General features: G+C 38.8%; 1 protein-coding gene across 3 annotated transcripts in view; it reads right to left on the reverse strand.

The window, feature by feature from the left end:
* Nucleotides 1-21,289, reverse strand: part of CACNA2D3 (calcium voltage-gated channel auxiliary subunit alpha2delta 3) — a 1,177,822-nt gene that overhangs the window by 413,861 nt on the left and 742,672 nt on the right. For all 3 annotated transcript variants that reach the window (XM_040359261.1, XM_040359262.1, XM_040359264.1), the window contains one exon: nucleotides 2,634-2,705. In XM_040359261.1, the coding sequence (XP_040215195.1) occupies nucleotides 2,634-2,705 (72 nt within the window). The remainder of the gene's footprint in view (nucleotides 1-2,633; nucleotides 2,706-21,289) is intronic.

The following is a 21,289-nucleotide window of genomic DNA, read 5'->3' on the forward strand; positions in this document are numbered from 1 at the left end:
AGAACAACATGCTCAAAGAGGTGCTGGGAAGTTTCAAACTTAGAATGTGTAGTCAGATGCAGGAAAGCTTCAAACTGGCTCAATAGCACTGGCAAGGAGGTTCCATAACAGCAAGGCTTTCTCAACAGGCACCCAACAGTATCTGAAACCGTAGAAATACAGAAAATAGAGCCAGACCTGAACCAGATGAAAGAATGTAAAATAACAAACAATCATACTCACCTAGGTGAAAGAAGCGTCTGTCTAGTGCTACATACATCTGTGGTCACTGGAGCACCAGTCTGTATAGGGGCGGAGTATCTGGCTCAGGCTCTCGGCAGCTCTCTGAGAGGCTGAGCCTTTTGTCAGTACAGGCATCTCGGTGGATTTCCCCAGAGCCTGGACTGTCTCAGTGACATCAGCTGACAGATGTGAGGACCAACCTTATCAGTCAGTTTGGTAAAATTACTGTTTATGGCAGAACAGGTATCATTAATTCTGGCCCTTCCTAACTACAGATTATTTACTGGGGCAATGATGGCTTTCTTGCCATGGACAATTTGCAAGATCCTTCCTATTTTAGCTGATAGCATTTTCACTAAGGTTACCCAAGAAAGCCCACCCTTTAACTCTGCCCCATGGTCTGTATTATGCTAGCCTGATTTTCAACATTTAAAGTGGTTGTAAACCCACTCTTGCAACTTGCACCTACAGGTAAGCCTAGATTAGTAAGATATTTTCACAGAAACAGGCACCGCTGTCTACAGCGCATGCGGGCTGTAGACAATGGCGCAGGCACACTAAGCGGTGCCGTCTTTATGAATGGCATTAACTGGGTTCATGCCGTGTTTTTGCGCATGCGTGGGAGTGACGTCATCACCGCTCCAGCCAATCACAGCGCGGGAGCGGCAAAAATAAGGAAGAAGCTCCAGGAGACATGGCGGCGGCGGTGGACGGAACCAAGGCGGACTTCGGGGGCTTCGTTCTCAGGTAAGTAACACATAATGAGCTGGTAAAGCATCATGAAGGCCAAGGAACACACCAGACAGGTCAGGGATACATTTGTGGATAAGTTTAAAGCAGGGTTAGGTTATTAAAAAAATATCCCAAACATTGAACATCTCACTGATCACTGTTCAATCCAACATCTGGAAACGGAAAGAGTATGGCACAACTGCTAACCTACCAAGACATGGCCGTCCACCTAAACTGACAGGCGGGCAAGAAGAAAGCCATTGTTGAAAGAAAGCCATAAGGATTTCCATTTGCAATTTGCAAGGAGCCATGTGAGGGACACAGCAAACATGTGGAAGAAGGTGCTCTGGTTAGATGAGACCAAAATTTGACTTTTTGGCCTAAAAGCAAAACACTATGTGTGGTGGAAAACTAACACTGCACATCACCCTGAACACACCCCACTGTGAAGCATGGTGGTGGCAGCATTATGTTTTGGGGGTGTTTTTCTTCAGCAGGGAGAGGAAATCTGGTCAGAGTTGATGGGAAGATGGATGGAGCCAAATACAGGGCAATATTAGAAGAAACCTGTTATGCCCTGTACACACGATCGGATTTCTGATGGAATAAAATCCAAAGGATTTTTTCGTCGAATATCCGATGAAGCTGACCTTCATCAGTCTTGCATACACACTATCAGACTAAATTCCGACCGGCGGTGACGTATAACACTACAACAAGCCGAAAAAAATGAAGTTCAATGCTTCAGAGCATGCGTCGACTTGATTCTGAGCATGTGTGGATTTTTCTCTGATGGAGTTCCACACAGACGATCGTAATTTTCTATCTGTTTTTTATCCATAGGAAAAATTTAAAACATGTTCTATTTTTTTACACTGCTGGAAAAGAGACCGTTGGGCCCACACACGATCGGTTTGCCCGATGAAAACAGTCCATCAGTCTTTTTTCATCAGATCAACCGATCTTGTGTACACGGCTTTAGAGTCTGCAAAAGGCTTGAGACTGGGGCGGAGGTTCACCTTCCAGCAGGACAACAACCCTAAATATACAGCCAGAGCCACAATGAAATGGTTTATGTCAAAGCATATTTGTGTGTTAGAATGGTCCAGTCAAAGTCCAGACCTAAATCCAATTGAGAATCTGTGGCAAGACTCAAATTGCTTTTCCCATGTGCTCTCCATCTAATCTGACAGAGCTTGAGCTATTTTGCAAAGAAGAATGGGCAAAAATGTCACTCTCTAGATGTGGAAAGCTGGTAGAGACATCCCCAAAAAGACTTGCAGCTGTAATTGCAGCAAAAGGTGGTTCTACAAGGTATTGACTAAGGGGGGGGGGGGGGGGTGAATATAAATGCATGCGACACTGTTCACATATTTATTTGTAAAAAAAAATGGAAAACCATTTATCAATTTTCTCTCCCACTTCACAATTATGTGTCACTTTGTGTTGGTCTATCAGATAAAATCCCAATAAAATACATTTACGTTTGTGGTTGTAACATGACAACATGTTGAAAGGTGTATAAAGGTGTATAAATACTTTTTCAAGGCACTGTACATTAAATATTTGGTCTTAGATGCTGTATTATTGGCATATTAAAAGTATACAGAAATTATAGAATATACAGTATTTTGAAAAGAAAATATAGAGTACTGACCAGATTGCACCGTTGCACTTACCGTTTCATTCTCTTTACTAAACACAGGCATTGCAACAGTTGTCATCAAAACCATTCCCTGATCATCGGCAAGCTGGACAGGATAGAGAAAAACATTAAAAGAAGCACACAAAATGTTAGCAGTAAATCATCCATAGTGATGATATCTTGGTTTGCTTTGCTAAACAGAAATTTCTGATACTGAAAACAGATTTTTTTTATACATTCCAGCATGACTGATTTCACCAAGTGTGTACTATTTAAAAAAAAAATACATATATATATTTCTCCTAGTTTAATATACAGGGAAAGTTACATTAATAAAATATTCAATTACACCAAGAACTAGAAAATCTACGTATTTGTCTTTGGGTGAAAGAAGATCAGGGTGCCAGATGTACCTCAACAATATTACATATAAAGAAATGATCTCCTATTATATGTCTTTAAGTCCCATGTCACCCTAGCCATCATGTTGGTGGAGAGAGCATGCCAGTGACAGGATCACTAAAATGTGCAAGTTATCACTGCTCTGCTTCCATGTGATACTACCTCGCTAGCTGGAAAGCCAAGGCATTGCTTCCTATTTGACAAAAATGCTGTAGGATGTAAGTCACCAGCAAGAGAGCAATGTCTCGCTCATCCAACCAGCAATAAATTGTTACATACAAGCAGGTGAGTGTTTCATTGGGATCCTGCTACTCGCAAGTTCTCACCATTAACAGGATTGTTTGAGTGACAGGGAACATAAGCCAGTAGAAATGCATTCAAATTTTAAAAAATATCCTAGAATTTGTATTTTACATTTCTGCCCTGTATGGGACAACGTACATGTAGTACTCTGTCCCACATTTCTAAGTGCTTTCTAGCCATAGTTATGATGACTGACCTGCCCCTCTCACCTTCTACCATGCCCAATCCGACAACAGCTATGAAGAAGATGGCTGATTGATCAGTGCAGTTAGTTACACTTTCCCAAGACAAGTAGCAGCCAGAGGAATGCAGATGATGACTCACCTCCCACATTCCTCTTGCTGCTGCTTTTCTTGGGAAAGTGTACAGTCAAGACAAGTTGTACTTATGAATCCATCTCCTTTAACCACTTGCTTTCCGGGCACATATACCCCCCTCCTGCCCAGGTGAAATTTCAGCTTCTGGCACTGCGTCGCTTTAACAGACAATTGTGCGGTCGTGCGACGTGGCTCTCAAACAAAATTGGCTTTCTTTTTTTCCCACAAATAGAGCTTTCTTTTGGTGGTATTTGATCACCTCTGCGTTTTTTATTTTTTGCGCTATAAACTTTTTGTCAATTTTGAAAAAAAAATCTATATTTTTTACTTGTTGCTATAAAAAAATAGCCCAATTTAAAAATAAAAATAAAATTTCTCGGTCTAGGCCGATACGTATTCTTCTACATATTTTTGGTAAAAAAAAAAAAATCGCAATAAGCGACTGGTTTGTGCAAAAGTTATAGTGCCTACAAAATAGGGGACAGAATTATTATTTTTTTTTTTTACTAGTATTGGCGGCGATCTGCGATTTTTATTGGGACTGCGACATTATGGCGGACACATCAGACACTTTTGACACATTTTTGGCACCATTCACATATATACTGCGATCAGTGCTATAAATATGCACTAATTACTGTATAAATGTGACTGGCAGGGAAGGGGTTAACACTAGGGGGTGAAGAAGGGGTTAAATGTGTGCCCTGCATAGTGTTTCTAACTGTGGGGGAAGGGTACTGACTGGGGGAGGTGACCGATCTGTGTCCCTATGTACAAGGGACACAGATCGGTCTCCTATCTCCCTGACAGGATGTGGATCTGTTTGTTTACACACACAGATCCACGTCCTTGTCTGTGTAACCGCCGATCGCGTGTGCCTGGTGGACATCGCGGCCGCCAGGCACGTGCATCGGCATCTCAGTGATGCGGGGGGCACGCGCGCTCTGCTGTCGGCGGTGCTCACGCGCCCCCCAGTGGCTGGAGGTCAAGGGCTGTATATAGACGGCCTCCCGGCAATTGGCATCCACACTGCGGATATATAGTCGTACGGCCGGCAGGAAGTGGTTAAAGCTGTTGTCAAGCCGGCTGCAGCAGGAGAGAGGGTTGCAAATTGGACCTCATAACTATGGTTAGAAAGCACATAGGAACATAGGACAACATACTACATGTACTTGGTCTCATAGCAGACACAATTGTAAAACAAAAATTGTAAGGATAGATTTTCTTTCAACATTTTTAAAAACTGTTAAATAGACGATAAGATCTTGCCATCATTGGGTCAATTAATTCTGTTCAAAAGCCCTTAGAATTTCATCCTGACTGCTACTTGAATGGAATTCCAGACATATTAATTTTGTTTGTGCCCAACACATTTGCATTTCAATATATACAATTTTCCACAAACAAATTCCACAGTTTGAATTTTTTTTTGTTTGAGAAAACTTTGTCATCCTGTTCCTTTGAATTTTCTCATCACTACAGATGAAAACAATTGTGACCTCACTAGCCATTAGTAAATCTTCTGAAGATTCCAAAAAGCGTTTTGAATGAAATTCTACTTGTAAATGGCCAGTTTGTCAGAATATGTTCCTCTGAAGTCAGTTGTGCCAATACACAGACCTCACCGGTAGACACAGTGGGGGTTATTTACGAAAAGGCAAATCCACTTTGCACTACAAGTGCAAACTACAAGTGCAAAGTGCACTTGAAATTGCACTGAAAGTGCACTTGGAAGTGCAGTCGCTGTAAATCTGAGGGGTAGATCTGAAATGAGGGGAAGCTCTGCTGATTTTATCATCCAATCATGTGCGAGCTAAAATGCTGTTATTTATTTTCCTTGCGTGTTCAACTCAGCTCTACAGCGACTGAACTTTCAAGTGCACTTTCAGTGCAATTTCAAATGCACTTATAGTGCAAAGTGGATTTGCCTTTTGTAAATAAAAGAAAAACAATCAGGCAAGGTCACAATTACAGATGTGCACACCTGACTTCTAAACATGGTATCATTTTACACACACATTCTCATAATTCTATTTCACAGAAAAACTCTTTTTTTGTTGGCAAGGGGGCAAGTGAAATTTTTTGATTTTTGGGAAAAAAAAGTTTTGTAGACTGTAATCAACTACACAATTTGGAGGTAGTCAAATTGGCACAAAACCAAACTCTCATAGGAATGCAATTCACTTGCTAGTGGCATTATGAAGGCTTCATCTTTATTTAGTCAATAGGAATCTTTCATCTAAGAGAAAGTCCCCTTTTGTTAAAACAAGTTATATAACGTAGTTCCAACATGAGCCAATGTGTAATTAAATGTTTTTAAATTGACTTTCTAGTTCAATCTTCTGATTTTCCAAAACTGGCAAATATTAATTACGTTTTTTCCTTGAAACTGTAGCAATACAGACTGCACAGGATCCCCCCAGAAATATGTTTTGCTCATCTGATTTTACCTCCCACCTCCTCCATTCATAGAAGCTGCACTATAGCTTTCATAAATGCAAAGCTCTCTATTAATGGAGGGGGAGGAGATTTCCTTCAGGATGAAATGTTGAGTTTTTCTCAAAGGGATAAGTGCATCTTCACCCATTATCCTTTACGGTATTCTTAATAATGGATTGGCAAAATTAAACATTTTAATTTCTCTGATATTTTGGGCAAAATCTCAAGATTTCAGCAAAATTTCACAATTTTTGCTAAATGTATTTGAGTCAAGAGGGAAGCCAAATCTAAAGTGGTTTTGGTGTTTATAAAAAGTTCCTCTGCATTAGGGAAGCTACTTTCAACTATATTGGACCTGACAAATTAACACCCTCCCATTAGCTTTTTTTTTTACTTTTTTCAGTAAAAAACAAAAAACAAACAACAGACAGGAGAGAAATAGAAAAGTAAAACATGTGAAGCAACAATACACAAATAACAATCACATACATAAAAAGGATGAAAAATGCAAATACAAATACACAGCCACCCAAAAAACACAGTCTTTGAATAAATAGAGAAAATGTGTACATCAAGAAAATTTTGTCTAAGCAGCTTAGTGAGTGATATTGAGAGTTTTGGTTTCCACTACATTTCACAGATACTAAATGTGTCCATTGATTCCTATTGTTAACTGTATAGATAGAGGACCTCTAGCATGCAAGTCTTCTTTTCCTCCAACTGCTGCTTTCAGCAACTGCTAGAGGGATCTAAAAATGAGAGACTAGCTCTCGACTGGGATAAATGGGTAATCCATGTCATGTTTTACTTTCAGCTCCCTCTAGTGGCACCTGTGAGCAGCTGATGCAGGGAAGAAAAATATAAAAAAAGGCTTCAGACTTGAAGTCCCTATGTTTGAAGTTCCCATGTATAAGCAGAATAGGTATCCCTTGCAACTGATATTATTAAGCTACTGTAGCTGCAGGGGCAAGTAATAATGAACTACTGAAACTACTATTCTTTAAGAAATCATAACAAGAATTATAGCAAGCTGTGTCATATTTAAGGCAAGACTGGTTCATGAAACTGATGCATCGTAGGGATTATTGCTCAATGAGCCAGATGGCTATTACCTAATACAATTTCCTTGTCGTTAACTTGAATTACTAATATTAATTTTAATCATTATTTATTGTTTTGTTTGCATTTCATTTATAAACAGCTTACATATGTTGGTATGTGATCCACTGAGAAATGGACCCTTGGATTCTTTGAAATGTTTCCCATGCTTACAGTAAATATGTGCAATTAACAATTCCAATCGAAACAGGGAGATGTTACGCAACCATGCATGGACCGGAGCTCTGGAGCAATAAATACCATGTATTCAGTAATGCGCTTTGAAGTCAAGGCCATAGGTTATTTATGGTTATAATCGAGATTGTTGCTTTATTAAAAACACCACCACGGAAATTTCAGATTATATATTATGTGTAACATATTTAATTTTGAGATAAAAATGAATTACTAATACAGTGCAGGTCTTCATTCAATGCATTTGTTGACTTTGCTCACTTTTTATAGCCTCATCTGTGTTGTAATATAAAGAGGTCTTCCTTACCACTCTTTAATTGCAACCAGTCCGACACCCTGGTCAAAATACTGTAAACCTTTGGTTGGAAGACTTAAATTGTACATAAACCCTAAGGTTTACCATCCATATTGGAAACTTACAATGCAATCGCCTTAAATGCATATTAAAGCCTTGTTTTTTTGTTTTTAAATAACAAACATGTTATATTTACCTTCTCTGTGCAGTGCTTTTGCACAGAGCAGCATTAATCCTTGTCTTCCCGGGTCCCAAGCAGGCACACTCCTGACCTGCATCTGTGTGTGTCCATTCGCACATGGAGCTGCAGCTTGGCCCTGCCCCCTCCATCTCCTGATTGGCTCACTGGCTGTGATTGACAACAGCAAGAGCCAATCAGAAGTGTAAGTCCCTGGCTCTCATGGACATCGCTGGATCGAGAGGGGGCTCAAATAAGTATTAGGGTGGGATGTGGGGGCTGCTGCACACAGAAGATTTTTTTACCTTCATGCATAGAACCACTTTAAGAGGGAGTGTTCCTGACATAATGTCCTGTGGTGAACTGACAGCACAGTAGCCCTAAAATCTCAGGAAATCTGTACAGCCTAACCTGTTACCTGTAAAACCACAAATTGAATCCGGCCTTGTACACACGACCAGGTTTCTCAGCAAAAAACAGCAAGAAAACTGCTTCTTGCAGAGATTCCCGTTCGTGTGTAGGCATTCAGGTTTCTCGTCTGGAAATCAGTCAAGAATCTCGACGAGAGAAAAAGAGAACCCCTGCATTCTTGAGTCTTGTGGTGCTCATGACTGCTCATACCTATGCAAAGGTATGCACAAAGGTGTACTATAAATATACAATATTTGGAAGTAATTTAAAGTAGAACGCAAGGGAAGAATAAAACCCCTGACAGATTTTGTTTCACCATCTGTGGCCCTTTGCAGAGATTTTCCTTCACTCCTGTCCCATAGCCAAAGAGGAAGTAAGAGGTAAGTGAGAGTTAATCAATGCAAATTAAGGTAATTCCTTGGGGACCCCCATGTCACCATAACTGGTGTCCCCATTAAATGATTTCCCCTCTTTTATATTTCTGGGGACAACCCAAAGTTTTCTTTTAATTTCACTTCCAATGGTAATGGTAAATAGAACAAACAGAGGGAGTGAATCTCCCTAATGGGGACACAGACAGCAATAAATTCAGACAGGGGTTCTAATCCCTCTCCACTCCATCCAAAAGGAAAAAAATGAAAACAATTTTTTACATTTAGTTATACTTTAACTTCTTTCACTTGTTTTATTTTTCTTATAAGGGGCCAACTAAATCTCCATATATTTTTGAATTGTACAAGATACATTCTCTTTGCGGAAGAACCAACATTTTTTGTGGCCCCCTTAAGTGTAATAACTATAGCTGTTAGTGATTCACAGACTATAACTCAAGATAATACAGGAAATAATTACATTATAAAACATTAAGTTATTGCAATAACCTTATGGCAATTTCTGTTTTTCCCAATTTGCAACATTAATCAGACTAACGAAGAGCACTTTGTTAAAAAGAAAAAAAAGAAAAAAAAAAAAACATTATGAAACATTTTAAACACAAACTATGCACACACACATATACACACAAAACTTTCTACTCCCTAGCAAACGTAACACAATAACAACAAACACATACAAGTGTAATGAACCATAAAAAGATCCTAAAATTTAAAAATTTAAAATCACGATGACCATCGGTAACTAAATGGCTGTTATAAAAAGGAAGCTGTAACTTAAACGGAATTCTTTGCTGACAAGTAATTTATATGCAAGCGCATAGTGCAGAAGCCAGTGCACAAACCTTTCAATTAATGCCGCGTACACACGGTCGTAATTACCGATAGAAAAGTCCGATAGGAGCTTTTCAATGGATATTCCGACCGTGTATATGCCCCATCTGACTTTTTCCGTCAGAATTTCCGACGGACTTAGATAGAGAGCAGGTTCTCTATTTTTCCGTCAGAAATTCCGATAGAGTTTTGCCCAGTCAAAAGTCCAACAGTGTGTACGTGGGATTATACTAATATTTAAACTAATTTCAATAGGGTAGGGAGTGGTTAAAAGCACTGAGAAAAGTCCAGGGATTTTTACCAACTTTCAGTTTTGGTGACAGTGGCTACTAGGAGAATAGAATAAATACATTTTAGGCTCCTTTCACACTGCGGTTCCGAACAGGTCCGCCTGTCAGTTTTTCAGGCGGACCTGGTCGGACCCTCCAGTCTCTTTTATGGAGCGACGACTGTCAGGCATTTCCACTGACACCTTCCGCCATCCGATCCTGTCTACCAAAAACAGAGGGATGGCAGTCCTATTTCCCATCCATCTGCTGGATCAGATGACATTGGATGGAAACAGACAGGTGGTCTGTTTACATCTGACTGCCCCACAGAGGAGAGCGGGACTGTGTCTGTTTCTGTGTCAGCTCTGCATAGTGGAGCAGACACAGACCTGTCATCCACCTGCTCAGCAGGGATCAGCGGAGAGATTCCCTTCTGAGCAAGTAGATTCCGTTATCCTGAAGCACCTGTGTGAAAGGGGCCTTTTATTATAGTCAAGAAAAAAAATGAAATGTTAAAATTATTAACTACAGCATTAATAATATATATTAATTGTGATGTGTGTTATACACGCAGCTGTATATCTGTTTTTCTTTTTTTCTTCTAAACCAATAATAAAAAAATACAATTATAAAATATATATATATATATATATATATATATATATATATATATATATATATATATATATATATATATTTTATAATTGTATTTTTTTTATTATTGGTATATATATATATATATATATATATATATATAGTTATAATAACTAGTTTTTATTAATAATAGCAATAATATAATTAACACAACATTTTAATATATAATCATTAATAATATGTAATAATATACATATGATTATCCACAGCAATATAAAATTATTTTCAAAGTATCACTGACCTTAAAACAAACTTTTCCACAGACATATATGAACAATATCACGCTTAACAATAAAACAGGTTAGGAACAGTACTTTGGAAGACATTGATGGATATGAAAATCATGATATCCATTCTGTGAAGGTTTCTGTGGGGGCAACCATTATGTTATAGACATGACCTCAAACTAGCAGGAAGAAGGCTCAAAACTGACCTTAGAAAGTATAATTTTACCAAAAGGGTAGTTGATGTTTAGAACAGACTTCCAGCAGAGGTAGTGACTAAAGTAATTGAATTTAAGCATGCTCCAGGCAAACATAGATCTATATCCAGACTAAAAGATTACAAATATATATATATATATATATATATATATATATATATATATATATATATATATATATATATATATATATTTATTTATATGTATATATATATGTATGTATATATATATATATCAAAAAGGAACAGACACGATGGACCATTTGGTCATTTTTTGTTGTCAGCCTTTTATGTTTTTATGTTTCTTCTAAGCCATTTTCCCATTAAACAGAGAAACTTTCTCTCAATTTCTAACTAGCATGGGGGGAGAAAAAAAGAGGCAAACTCTGTTTTCTTGGTAAGAGCAATGTAAAGTCTTTGAGATATATAAGGTACCTATTGATTACCACTCTGACCTGATTTTTAGATTTGCTGCTATAATGTGACCATTATAAGGTACAGCTGAAAGAAGAGAAATTTCAGTGAGTTAGTAAGTTGCTCAGTAAAAGCTTGTGTATAGCAGCTTCCACAATGTGTATGAATTCCTTAAGCCAAAATACAAAAAAAAAAAAAACTTTTGAAAAATACTTTTCAACCCCTGATGTCAGAGAAATCAATGCTTTAAAGTGTAACAGGTAAATGAAGCAGATTATGATGTATGGCGGCCAAGAGGACAAAACTTTACTTACACCGGGTAAAGGATGAACGAGAAAATAAGAAGAAAGCTGGAAACAAATAACGCCAGACAGAAGTTTTTTTTTTTAAACGTATACTGGAGACAAGATCCCTTATTACAAGTAAACAATGCTATTTGCCTTGCAAAAAGATGAATCAGATGAGGCAGGCTTAAACAGTATTTGGACTGAGAACAGCTGTGAAGTCCCAGTAAGCTTTTCTAAAAAAAAAAAATGACAGACTTATAAAGGTAGCAGAGTTCAACATGAGAAACCAAAAGGGTGAAGTTGGGTTTTGAAAGTCCTGTCGGCATATGAATATGGGAGCTGCAATTGTTTGCTTGTTTTTTAAGGTGCAAGTTCCAGGGTTATCTTAATTTGTCCTTTACTACCTAATGAGTCGCTGACTTAAGTATTATCGTTTCAGGTTTCAACATGTCTAATATGCATATGCCTAATGCCTCGTACACACGGTCAGACTTTTGACCGTGCAAAAGTCTGCCGTGAGCCCGTCGGAAGTCCGACGGACAGAAAGAGAACAGGTTCTCTATCTAAGGTACGTCGGACTTTCGACAAAAAAAGTCAGATGGAGGCTACACAAGGCCGGACTTTCCGAGAAAAAAACCTGTCGGACTTTTTTTCTTTGAAAGTCTGGCTGTGTGTACGGGGAATAAGAAACTTACCAAGAAAATAGCCCAAAACACGCATCTACAATTCTTAAATCATAACAGATTTCCTTCAACACAAGCAGTTCATCATAGCAATAGAGGAGCACCTGTTATTGCCATATTTCTGTAATAACAGATTCACTTTAAAGTACTCATAGGTATTGAAGAAGGATCACCCAATCCTAACAGTTTTAGCTCTGATGTCTGTAAATTGCTCAAAAGTTGTGTTGGCTTTACTGAACCAACAGAAGATAGGGCTGGAATTAAGGAATGAATGAAGAGCCCTTGAAGCTTTAATAAAAAGAAACCTTGCTTGATAGAAGTATGGTATGGGTATAGGGTGACCTTAAGCCTTAGGTGAAGGATCCGAAGTGGTTTTTATTGACCGTTTTGTGTCTAAAAGAAGTGAATCCATATTATACTTAAAGCCCAACATCAGGCAAAATATATATTTCTCACACTTGGGAGTGGAGAATGTTTTTGGGTGGCCAACTACAGAACTAATACAATTATAAATCCACGATTGGAACACTTTTTTTCAATAACTGGGTTTGGGACAACCATTATTTTTTCTTTTGATTACAGCACATTGCACTTCAATTTATGCATGGCAGTATGGACTGATCGGTGGTCAACCACATGAATTATTTGTGTAATTAATTTATCAGTTTGAAGTACTGTTTGCATTTCTATTATTATATGGACTATACCTAATCAATTTACCTTTGGAGTAGAGTTTTTGCACTTTTTTTTTTTTTTTTTGTGATATGCACTTATAAGTCTGGGTGTAAACAGCATAAAATTTTCCCCCGTTTTTTTATTTATTTATTGTTTGCATCTAGTATTTGTTTTAGCACTTATGCACTTTATGAAGTAATGTGTACCAATACAATTATATGAGGTTATGAACACAAACCATTTTTTCTTTTACAAAATCTATATTTTACCCATCTCTCCCTCTCAGCCCCTCTAACCCAACCCTCCCAGGCATTATGCTTTACTTGACTGATTAAGCCAGTTATACTCAGCTATCCAGTTCCCTTGCTGACACTGTTTCGGCCTGTGGGGACTGCTAATCCTGCACTACCTGTTAACCTTCACACTACCTGGTGCCTTCACTGCTCTGGGTCTGACATCAGTCCTCTTCTAGAACCTAAAAGAACACCTCTGTTGTTGGTGGCCATTGTAAATAGTCCACCTCACGCAGGCAATGACATGGACACCTAGAAGAAGGACCCCCCAAGGAAGTAAACAGAGGGAAGAAAAACTCAACACTGGATGATCATGTGTCCACTTAAGGTAAAGCCCCGTACACAAGGTCGGACTTTTGTCCGACCAAAATCACATCGGAATTTCATCGGAGTAAAAGAGAACATGGGGAGTTAGAGAGTGGTTTTATTTTTTAATCAAGTGCTCATATAGAGGAAGGTGTGTGTGTGTGTGGGGGGGGGGGGGGGGGTTTAAGCATAGAAGAAATTACTGATCTTAAACTTCCTGGAGTGTTCTGGCAAGTCTATCACCCTCCTTATTATTTACTTTAATAGCATTATAGGCAGGTTTAACCTTGCCAACAGTTGAATGGTACCTGTTTTATGCCATCTGGGGCCTTTGGTTAGTTGGATACCTGTCCGGGATTAATGGTTAGGAAAGGCACTTAAGCAAGGCTATGGTGGTTCAGTGCTCCACGTTATCTGTGATTCTTTGAGATTACATTTTTTGTTGTTATAATGAAATGTGTATGTTGTTTATTAAACCAATATGCTTGTGGCCTTTCCCATTCCAACATACATTTCCAAAAGTCCTTATTGGCTCCCTTTGACTAGTTCTTATATCAAGCAGTCCATCCCTATGCTTCTCAGCAGGGGTGTGTGTGATTACAAGTAACCTAATGATTCCATCAGCTGCTATATGGACGTATTTACTGTCAAAGATGGCTACATGTGCCAAAGCACTGTGTAGCTGATGTGAGTTATCATTAAGCTCAAAGGAATAAAAGAACCCTGACTGTGAAGTGGTTATTTGCAACTGGTGTTTAAATATATATATATACATATATTCAGCTTACAGAAACAAGTTAACAGCAGCTGTAGGAGCCAAGCATGAAATATGAAAAGCTGAAATTTCCTTGTGAATGCAAAAGATCTAAAGCAGCAATCATAGAAGTGCACATGTCTCTATTTACCATTTTCTAACTGCCGACTTCACTACCACCTAATGATCATCTGTGCCCTGCAATTGTACAATGACTCTTATCTGTAATGACAAATTTACGACTGGCATGGGGTCACAGGAGTTCACTTGAAAGGTTGCACAACACATGTGGGTAACATCCATTAACAAAACCTGAAATATCTGAACATTATTTTTTGTCAATTGGATGAAAGGGACACATCTGGAAAACACATGTACATTTGTTATGTTATTAGCAAAGAATATGTATAATTTTTCTCTTTTAGCCCCCTGGTTTTCACATGCCTACCATCTGCATGTGTCTTTCACAGGGCCAAGAACATCCAGCAACACTACCCATGAAAATGATTATGTATGTAAAATAGATGTGCCAGTCAGAAACAGCAGTAAACTCTAGGTAAATGTGTTGTAAAATTGTAATAGAACTTAGTGATTGGGATCTGCTCAAAAAAAATGTTTTACCTGCAGTTTCTATTCAACTGTTTAATATCTAATATCAGTCTGTGGGCGGGGCCATTCTCCCAAAAGAGGAATTGAGAATCCTTAAGATTAGTGTTTCTTAAACTGTGGTTTGAAGACCCATCCATCCCAACCAACTCTCTAATCTCTGATGTATGATATACTTTCATTGGTCGTGTGGGCAGCAGGCAGCTGGAGATTTTGTTGCTTTTGTTCCTTACCCCAACTGGGGATATGTATGGTTGATTGAAAGGTGTGGGTCTTTGGACCTACCCTGAAGTTTAGGGGTAGGATTTGTGGCCATTATTTAGCTTCCTTCCTGTGAATAGTCTCTCTACAGGAAAGCCCTCCCACCTAGTACACGTTGGTCGGCTTTGACAGACCACGAGGAGAGGCGGGTGGACCTGAGTGTGCCCTACACCATCACAAGTCTTGCTCCCTGAGAGGGGGGGTCAGGGAAGATTCCTTCTATAAGAAGGAATATAGGGCCAGATCCTCAAAAGAGATACGGCGGAGTAACTGCTGTTACTCCGTCGTATCCCTGGTCCTAACTATGGAACTGATCCACAGACTCAGTTTCCCATAGTTAGGACGAAGATCCGACATGTGTAATTGAATTACACTGTCGGATCTTAAGGATGCAATTCTAGGCCGGCCGCTAGGTGGCGAGGCCATTCCGGCCGGCGTAGAATATGCAAATGACCAGTTACGGCGATCCACGAACGTTCCGACGGGCCCGTCGCTCTAAATCTACGTCGTTTACGTCGAGTTCCGCCGCGTAAAACTAGGGCTAAGCCCTAGTTGTCTTAAGCCATGTTAAGTATGGCCGTCGTTCCCGCGTCGAATTTTAAATTCTACGTCGTTTGCGTAAGACGTCCGTGAATGGCGCTGGACGCCATTTACGTTAACGTCTAAGCAAATGACGTCGGAGCGACGTCAGTTAGCGCAATGCACGTCGGGTAATTTACCCGACGGAGCATGCGCAGTACGTCCGGCGCGGGAGCGCGCCTAATTTAAATGGGACTCGCCCATTTGAATAGGAACGCCTTGCGCCAGACGGATTTAAGTTACAGCGCCGCAAAATTCCAGGTAAGGGCTTTGTGGATCGGCACCTAACTTTAGAATTTTGCGGCGGAGAAACTTAAATCCGAAAAGTTACGTTGCGCCGCGGCTTTGTGGATAACCCCCATAATGCTGCATACACACGACCGTTTTTCATGACGAGAAAAATGCAATTTTTTAAATTGGTCATTAAAAACGATCATGTGTAGGCTCCAGAGCATTTTTCTAGACGAGAAAAATTTTGAATCTGCTCTATTTTTTCTCGTCGTGAAAAATGGTCGTGTGTAGGCTTTAACGACGGAGGAAAAAACGCACATTGCTCAGAAGCAAGTTATGAGAAGGGGAAATTTGCATAATCAAGCCGAAAGGGTGGCGCCATTCGAATGGAACTTCCCCTTTATAGTGCTGTCGTACGTGTTGTACGTCACCGCGCTTTGATCAAGCATTTTTTCCACGATCGTGTGTATGCAAGGCAGGCTTGACAAGAATCACATAAAGAAAAACGTTGTTTTTTTTCATGACATTAAAAACGATTGTATGTACGCAGCATAAGACCTATACTAAGTGCACTTTTTTTTGAGTGTGGACACATACTATTTTTTTTTTTACTTGCTCACTGTGGATAAGTAAGAATTGTATTGTAAGAGAAAACACTAGACATGTGCACACTGAAATATTTTGTTTCAGAATTTTGTTTTCGTCAGAAAATGTATTTAGTTACTGCCGAAATTCGTCTTTATTTATTTTGTTTAGTTGAAAAATGCATTAGTCCTAAAAGCCGAATTAAGGTTAAATCTGTCAATTGAAGGCTTACGGTGTCTGTCGAATGTTCTAAGAATATTCGACGAAGCAGCTAAACTGTACGACGCCGCTATCATACATTTCCGAACGAATGCTCCGCCCACAAGCTATAGTAGAATTCTAATGTTGTATGACTAGTAATATTTATAATTATTAATTATTATTACTAGTCAACCAACATTAGAATTCTTCTATAGCCTATGGGCGAAACATTTGACCATAAATGTCCGCTCACAGCGATTGTATGTTTTTAGCTGCTTCATCGAAACTTCATAATGTCTAATCTTTTCTCTCTATGTCAAATAATCTTGGATTAATAGAGTTAGCTTAGGCACATTCGACCGCAGATTCGATAGACACAGATCACTATTGTCACCGTCATGTGGAATCTTCTATCTATATTGAACTGTTGTCGCAACTAAACGAAAATAAAGCATTTTTTATGACGGATCGTTCAGATTTCGGATTTTGACGTTTATTATTGTTTGTTAAAACGAATGCAAAAATCTCCAAAATTCAGGCGAAAATGCATTCGAATGAAAAAGAATGCACATGTCTAGAAAACACTTCCTCTTTTGAAACAAGCTGAAAGCCTGATATGATTGATACAGGCACCAATCATATTCAGAAAGCACTGTAAGGAAACCAATCATGGACTTGGATGGCCCCAATAGTAAGTTCTATGTTTTGCTGAAACCTTTGTCCACATTGAACTAATAATGTGTTAAAAGTTTATAGTGGAGATACTTGAAGAAAAAGGATGATTGTATTTTTCCTGACTAGTAAAAAAAAGTATTGTTTGCAGATATGGGTGTTAAATTAAATCCGATAAAAGTAAAATAATGGACAAGGAGAAAATAAAGAATTAGAATGCATCTGTGAAGCAGTAAGGGGCTGCAAAACACAGAACCTGATAAAAGCAAAGCTAAGTATATTATTGAACCATGAAAAGCAATAGAAAACTAAGTTACTGAGAGGAAAAAGAAAAAAAGACTACAACCAAGAGTCACATTGTTTAGTTGATCACTTCTACCAGATAGGACGGTGCTCTAGGTATAGGTGGTCTCCCATAATGGATCCAAATGGTCTGTGGAACACATCATTTTGAGAACCAATACTCTAGAGGCGGCATATGATAAAACCTTGCACCAAGGTCCCTAGTTGCCTCATAATAATATAACAGAAACAATATGCACTCTCTTCCTTTGCTATTTCCCTAGGGTCTATACTAGTAAGTATATATTGGATGCCTTAGTTAAAATTATCATTGGACCAGACATGTCCTTGCGTTACAGCCAAAGCTGACGCTATTCAATTACCACTTTCAGGGACATAAGCCATCGGTTTGGCAGGAGTTTGAACATTCATGCAGTGCTGTTCATGGTTTGTCTGCTAACCATATAATGTATATGATATATTAAGGTCTACCATGTGGGCAAGGCCGATTTCCACTTATGACCCCCAAATGGCAGTTTAAAGTGTATCTTTCCATTCCCCATACATGCCAATCTAGTGGTACCGCGATAATCTGCTACATCTACTATTTTAAATGCAAAAATTATTTCCCCAAAATGTGCATCCTAAACCAGCAATGTTACTTATTTCAATGCTAAGTCCTCATTTCCATCTCCGAACCCTCCCCCTAAATCCTGACTTATGGCTCTTGCCCTGCAGTTAGAACTAAAATGTAAATGTCATGAGAAGAGCAGAAGTGTTTAATGTGCAGGCTGTGATTGACAACATAGATTTACCTTCTCTGTGCAGTGCCAGTTGCTGGCACCCAACAGGAGCAAAGTATCAGTTTACTGGCTATGCTTCGGTGAGTTGATGACAAGCACAATAATTCAAATTTGGCAGCAGTTTCCAAAAACATTGGAAGAGAGAAGGGTTACTTTAATTGAGCCACCCTCTGTGACTACAGATTTCTGAAACCACTTTGTTCCAAACATCTCAGATAATATAAAGAATGTGTATTAGATGTGATAAATTATTAATTTTATAAGACTTTTTCTCTCTGAGTTATATATCAATTTTTTTTTAGGTATATCAAACAAAACTAAAGGTATCTATACTCTATAACAAAAAAGTAATATATTGCAGCTTACTAGTGCTTAGGTGTGATGGCTGCCTTATGCCGCAAACACACGATCGGAATTTCCGATGAAAAAAGTCAGACTTTTTCATCGGAAATTCCGATCATGTGTGGGCCCCATCAGACTTTTTTTGGTCGGTATTTAGAAATAGAACATGTTTTATTTTTTTACGATAGGAAATTCCTATGGTCTGTGTGCAACTCCGACGGAGAAAAAACCCACGCATTCTCAGAATCAAGTCGGCGCGTGCTCGGAAGCATTGAACTTTATTTTTCTCGGCTCGTCGTATAGTTTTACGTCACAGCGTTTTGGACGGTCGGAAATTGGTCTGACAATGTGTATGCAAGACAGCTTGAATGTAATTCCGACTAAAAATTCCATCGGATTTTAGGCCATCGGAAATTCCGATTGTGTGTACGGACATTAGTTTCTCTTTTTCAGAAATGTTTCCCTTTCTTTACTTTGATCTACTCTTTTTACCAGGTGATCATGCCAGCAACACTCTTCTTGTCCTAGAGTGACCACGCTCACCTACTGTGCTGTATCTAAAAGGGACTTCTGGATTCTAAGCAGCTTTACTGATGCTATGTGTACATATAAAGCTTATATAGCAATGAATGAGTATGCACGTCTCTAACTGATGCTACTAGGCTAGCCACTGTCTCCTCCATCTTGATTGTCAAGCATCTGGTTTAAGGGTCTTAAGGGTAAGGCATAAGGGTTTATATTACCCTGTGTGCACCCATTATACTTCTAATGAAGTAGATATATTCCTTAAAACGTGTCGAGAACAGCTGATTGTCTTATTTCTAGACATACTGGGGCAGATCCACAGTGAGAGTACGCCGGCGTATCTACTGATACGCCGGCGTACTTTCAAATTTCCTGCGTCGTATCGTTAGTTTGAATCCTCAAACCAAGATACGACGGCATCTGGGTTAGATCCGACAGGCGTACTGCTTCGTACGCCTTCGGATCGTAGATGCAATACTTCGGCGTCCGCTGGGGGGAGTTTGCGTCGTTTTCCGCGTCGGGTATGCAAATGAGCTTTTTCCGACGATCCATGAACGTACGCGCGGCCGTCGCATTCTCTTACGTCGTCTCTAGATGGCTTTTTCCGGCGTACTGTTAAAGCTGCTATTTTGCGGCGTATAGATAGACTTGCCATGTTAAGTATGGCCGTCGTTCCCGCATCGAAATTTTTATTTTTTTATTTTTTGCGTAAGTCGTCCGTGAATAGGGATGGACGTAAGTCACGTCTAATTTAAAAAAATTATGTTGTTGCGATGATTATGCATGGGTCTGCTTGTTTGGGTGAATGTAATAATCTTTCACCTTGTTTCACCTTGTTTTGCCTTTTTTTTTAACTGATAAAACATTGTTGTTTATGAATATTTAGTGTTCGACTCATTTTTTTATGGTCTATTTATCTATATATATATATATCAATATCTATACATCTATCTATCTATTTATATCTATATATCTACAGTATCTATATATATATATATATATATATATATATATATATAAACACATACGATATGTGTGCTCTATCTATATTGATGCTTCTCCCCTGATTTGGATTACAAACATCTCCCCCTCTCATTATTTCCATGACCTAGAGGGAACATGTATTGTCATTCACAAAATATAGCTGAAAACGCTCATATCAGATAGGCTGCAATATAGATTTTTTTTCTTGAATTTATAGTAGATACACCTTAGGCCCCCACCTATTTTGGTTTTCCATAAATCCAGGTCCACAAAAAGATTTATAAAAGTATTATGTCAGATATACAGGTCCTTCCTACCATACGGTATTGTAAGACTCTCTTGTATGAGGTGGTGCTCCCCCAGGGGCAACATAACACATCTCACCTCATGTCATGGACCCTTAATGCCTCCTGCTTTAAGGTTTTGTAAAGAATAACAACTGGAATCTGATGGGGGAACAGCAGAGTTTGATCTATATTAACCCGCTATATCTCTATAAAGGCAAAATAAAAAGAGAAGCTGTACACATGATGCTGATAAGGTGGGGGTGGCACCTGAAATTTTCCCAGAGCTATGAGTGATTCTATAAAGATAATGAAAAGTAATATCCACTATCTGTAGCTTTCAAAAGGCTTCCAGTCAGGAACTCTCCTGTAAACTAGAGAAAAATATTACAACCAAAATCACTTGAATTTTTAACGTTTTCAGTGCTTATAGGCTCCAACACATTTTTTACAGTTGTACCTGCAAAGGCCATCAATATTTTTATTTTATTTTTACTGTGCAGCTTGTATTTGAGATTTAGGGGACCCGTAATCTCCTTTGTCCTTCCTGCATGGCAGATCATATGCTAGCAATCATATCTTAGCTTGGATCAGCCTGATGTCAGTCACACTAGTAAAATTCTGATTAGTTGCTATAAATGTTGTTTCATTGCACGCATTGTGTTTCCTTCCTTTAGATTATTAGAATCAGTCTT

This window comes from Rana temporaria, chromosome 7 (genome assembly GCF_905171775.1).
Source record: "Rana temporaria chromosome 7, aRanTem1.1, whole genome shotgun sequence".
Taxonomy (NCBI): Eukaryota; Metazoa; Chordata; class Amphibia; order Anura; family Ranidae; genus Rana; species Rana temporaria.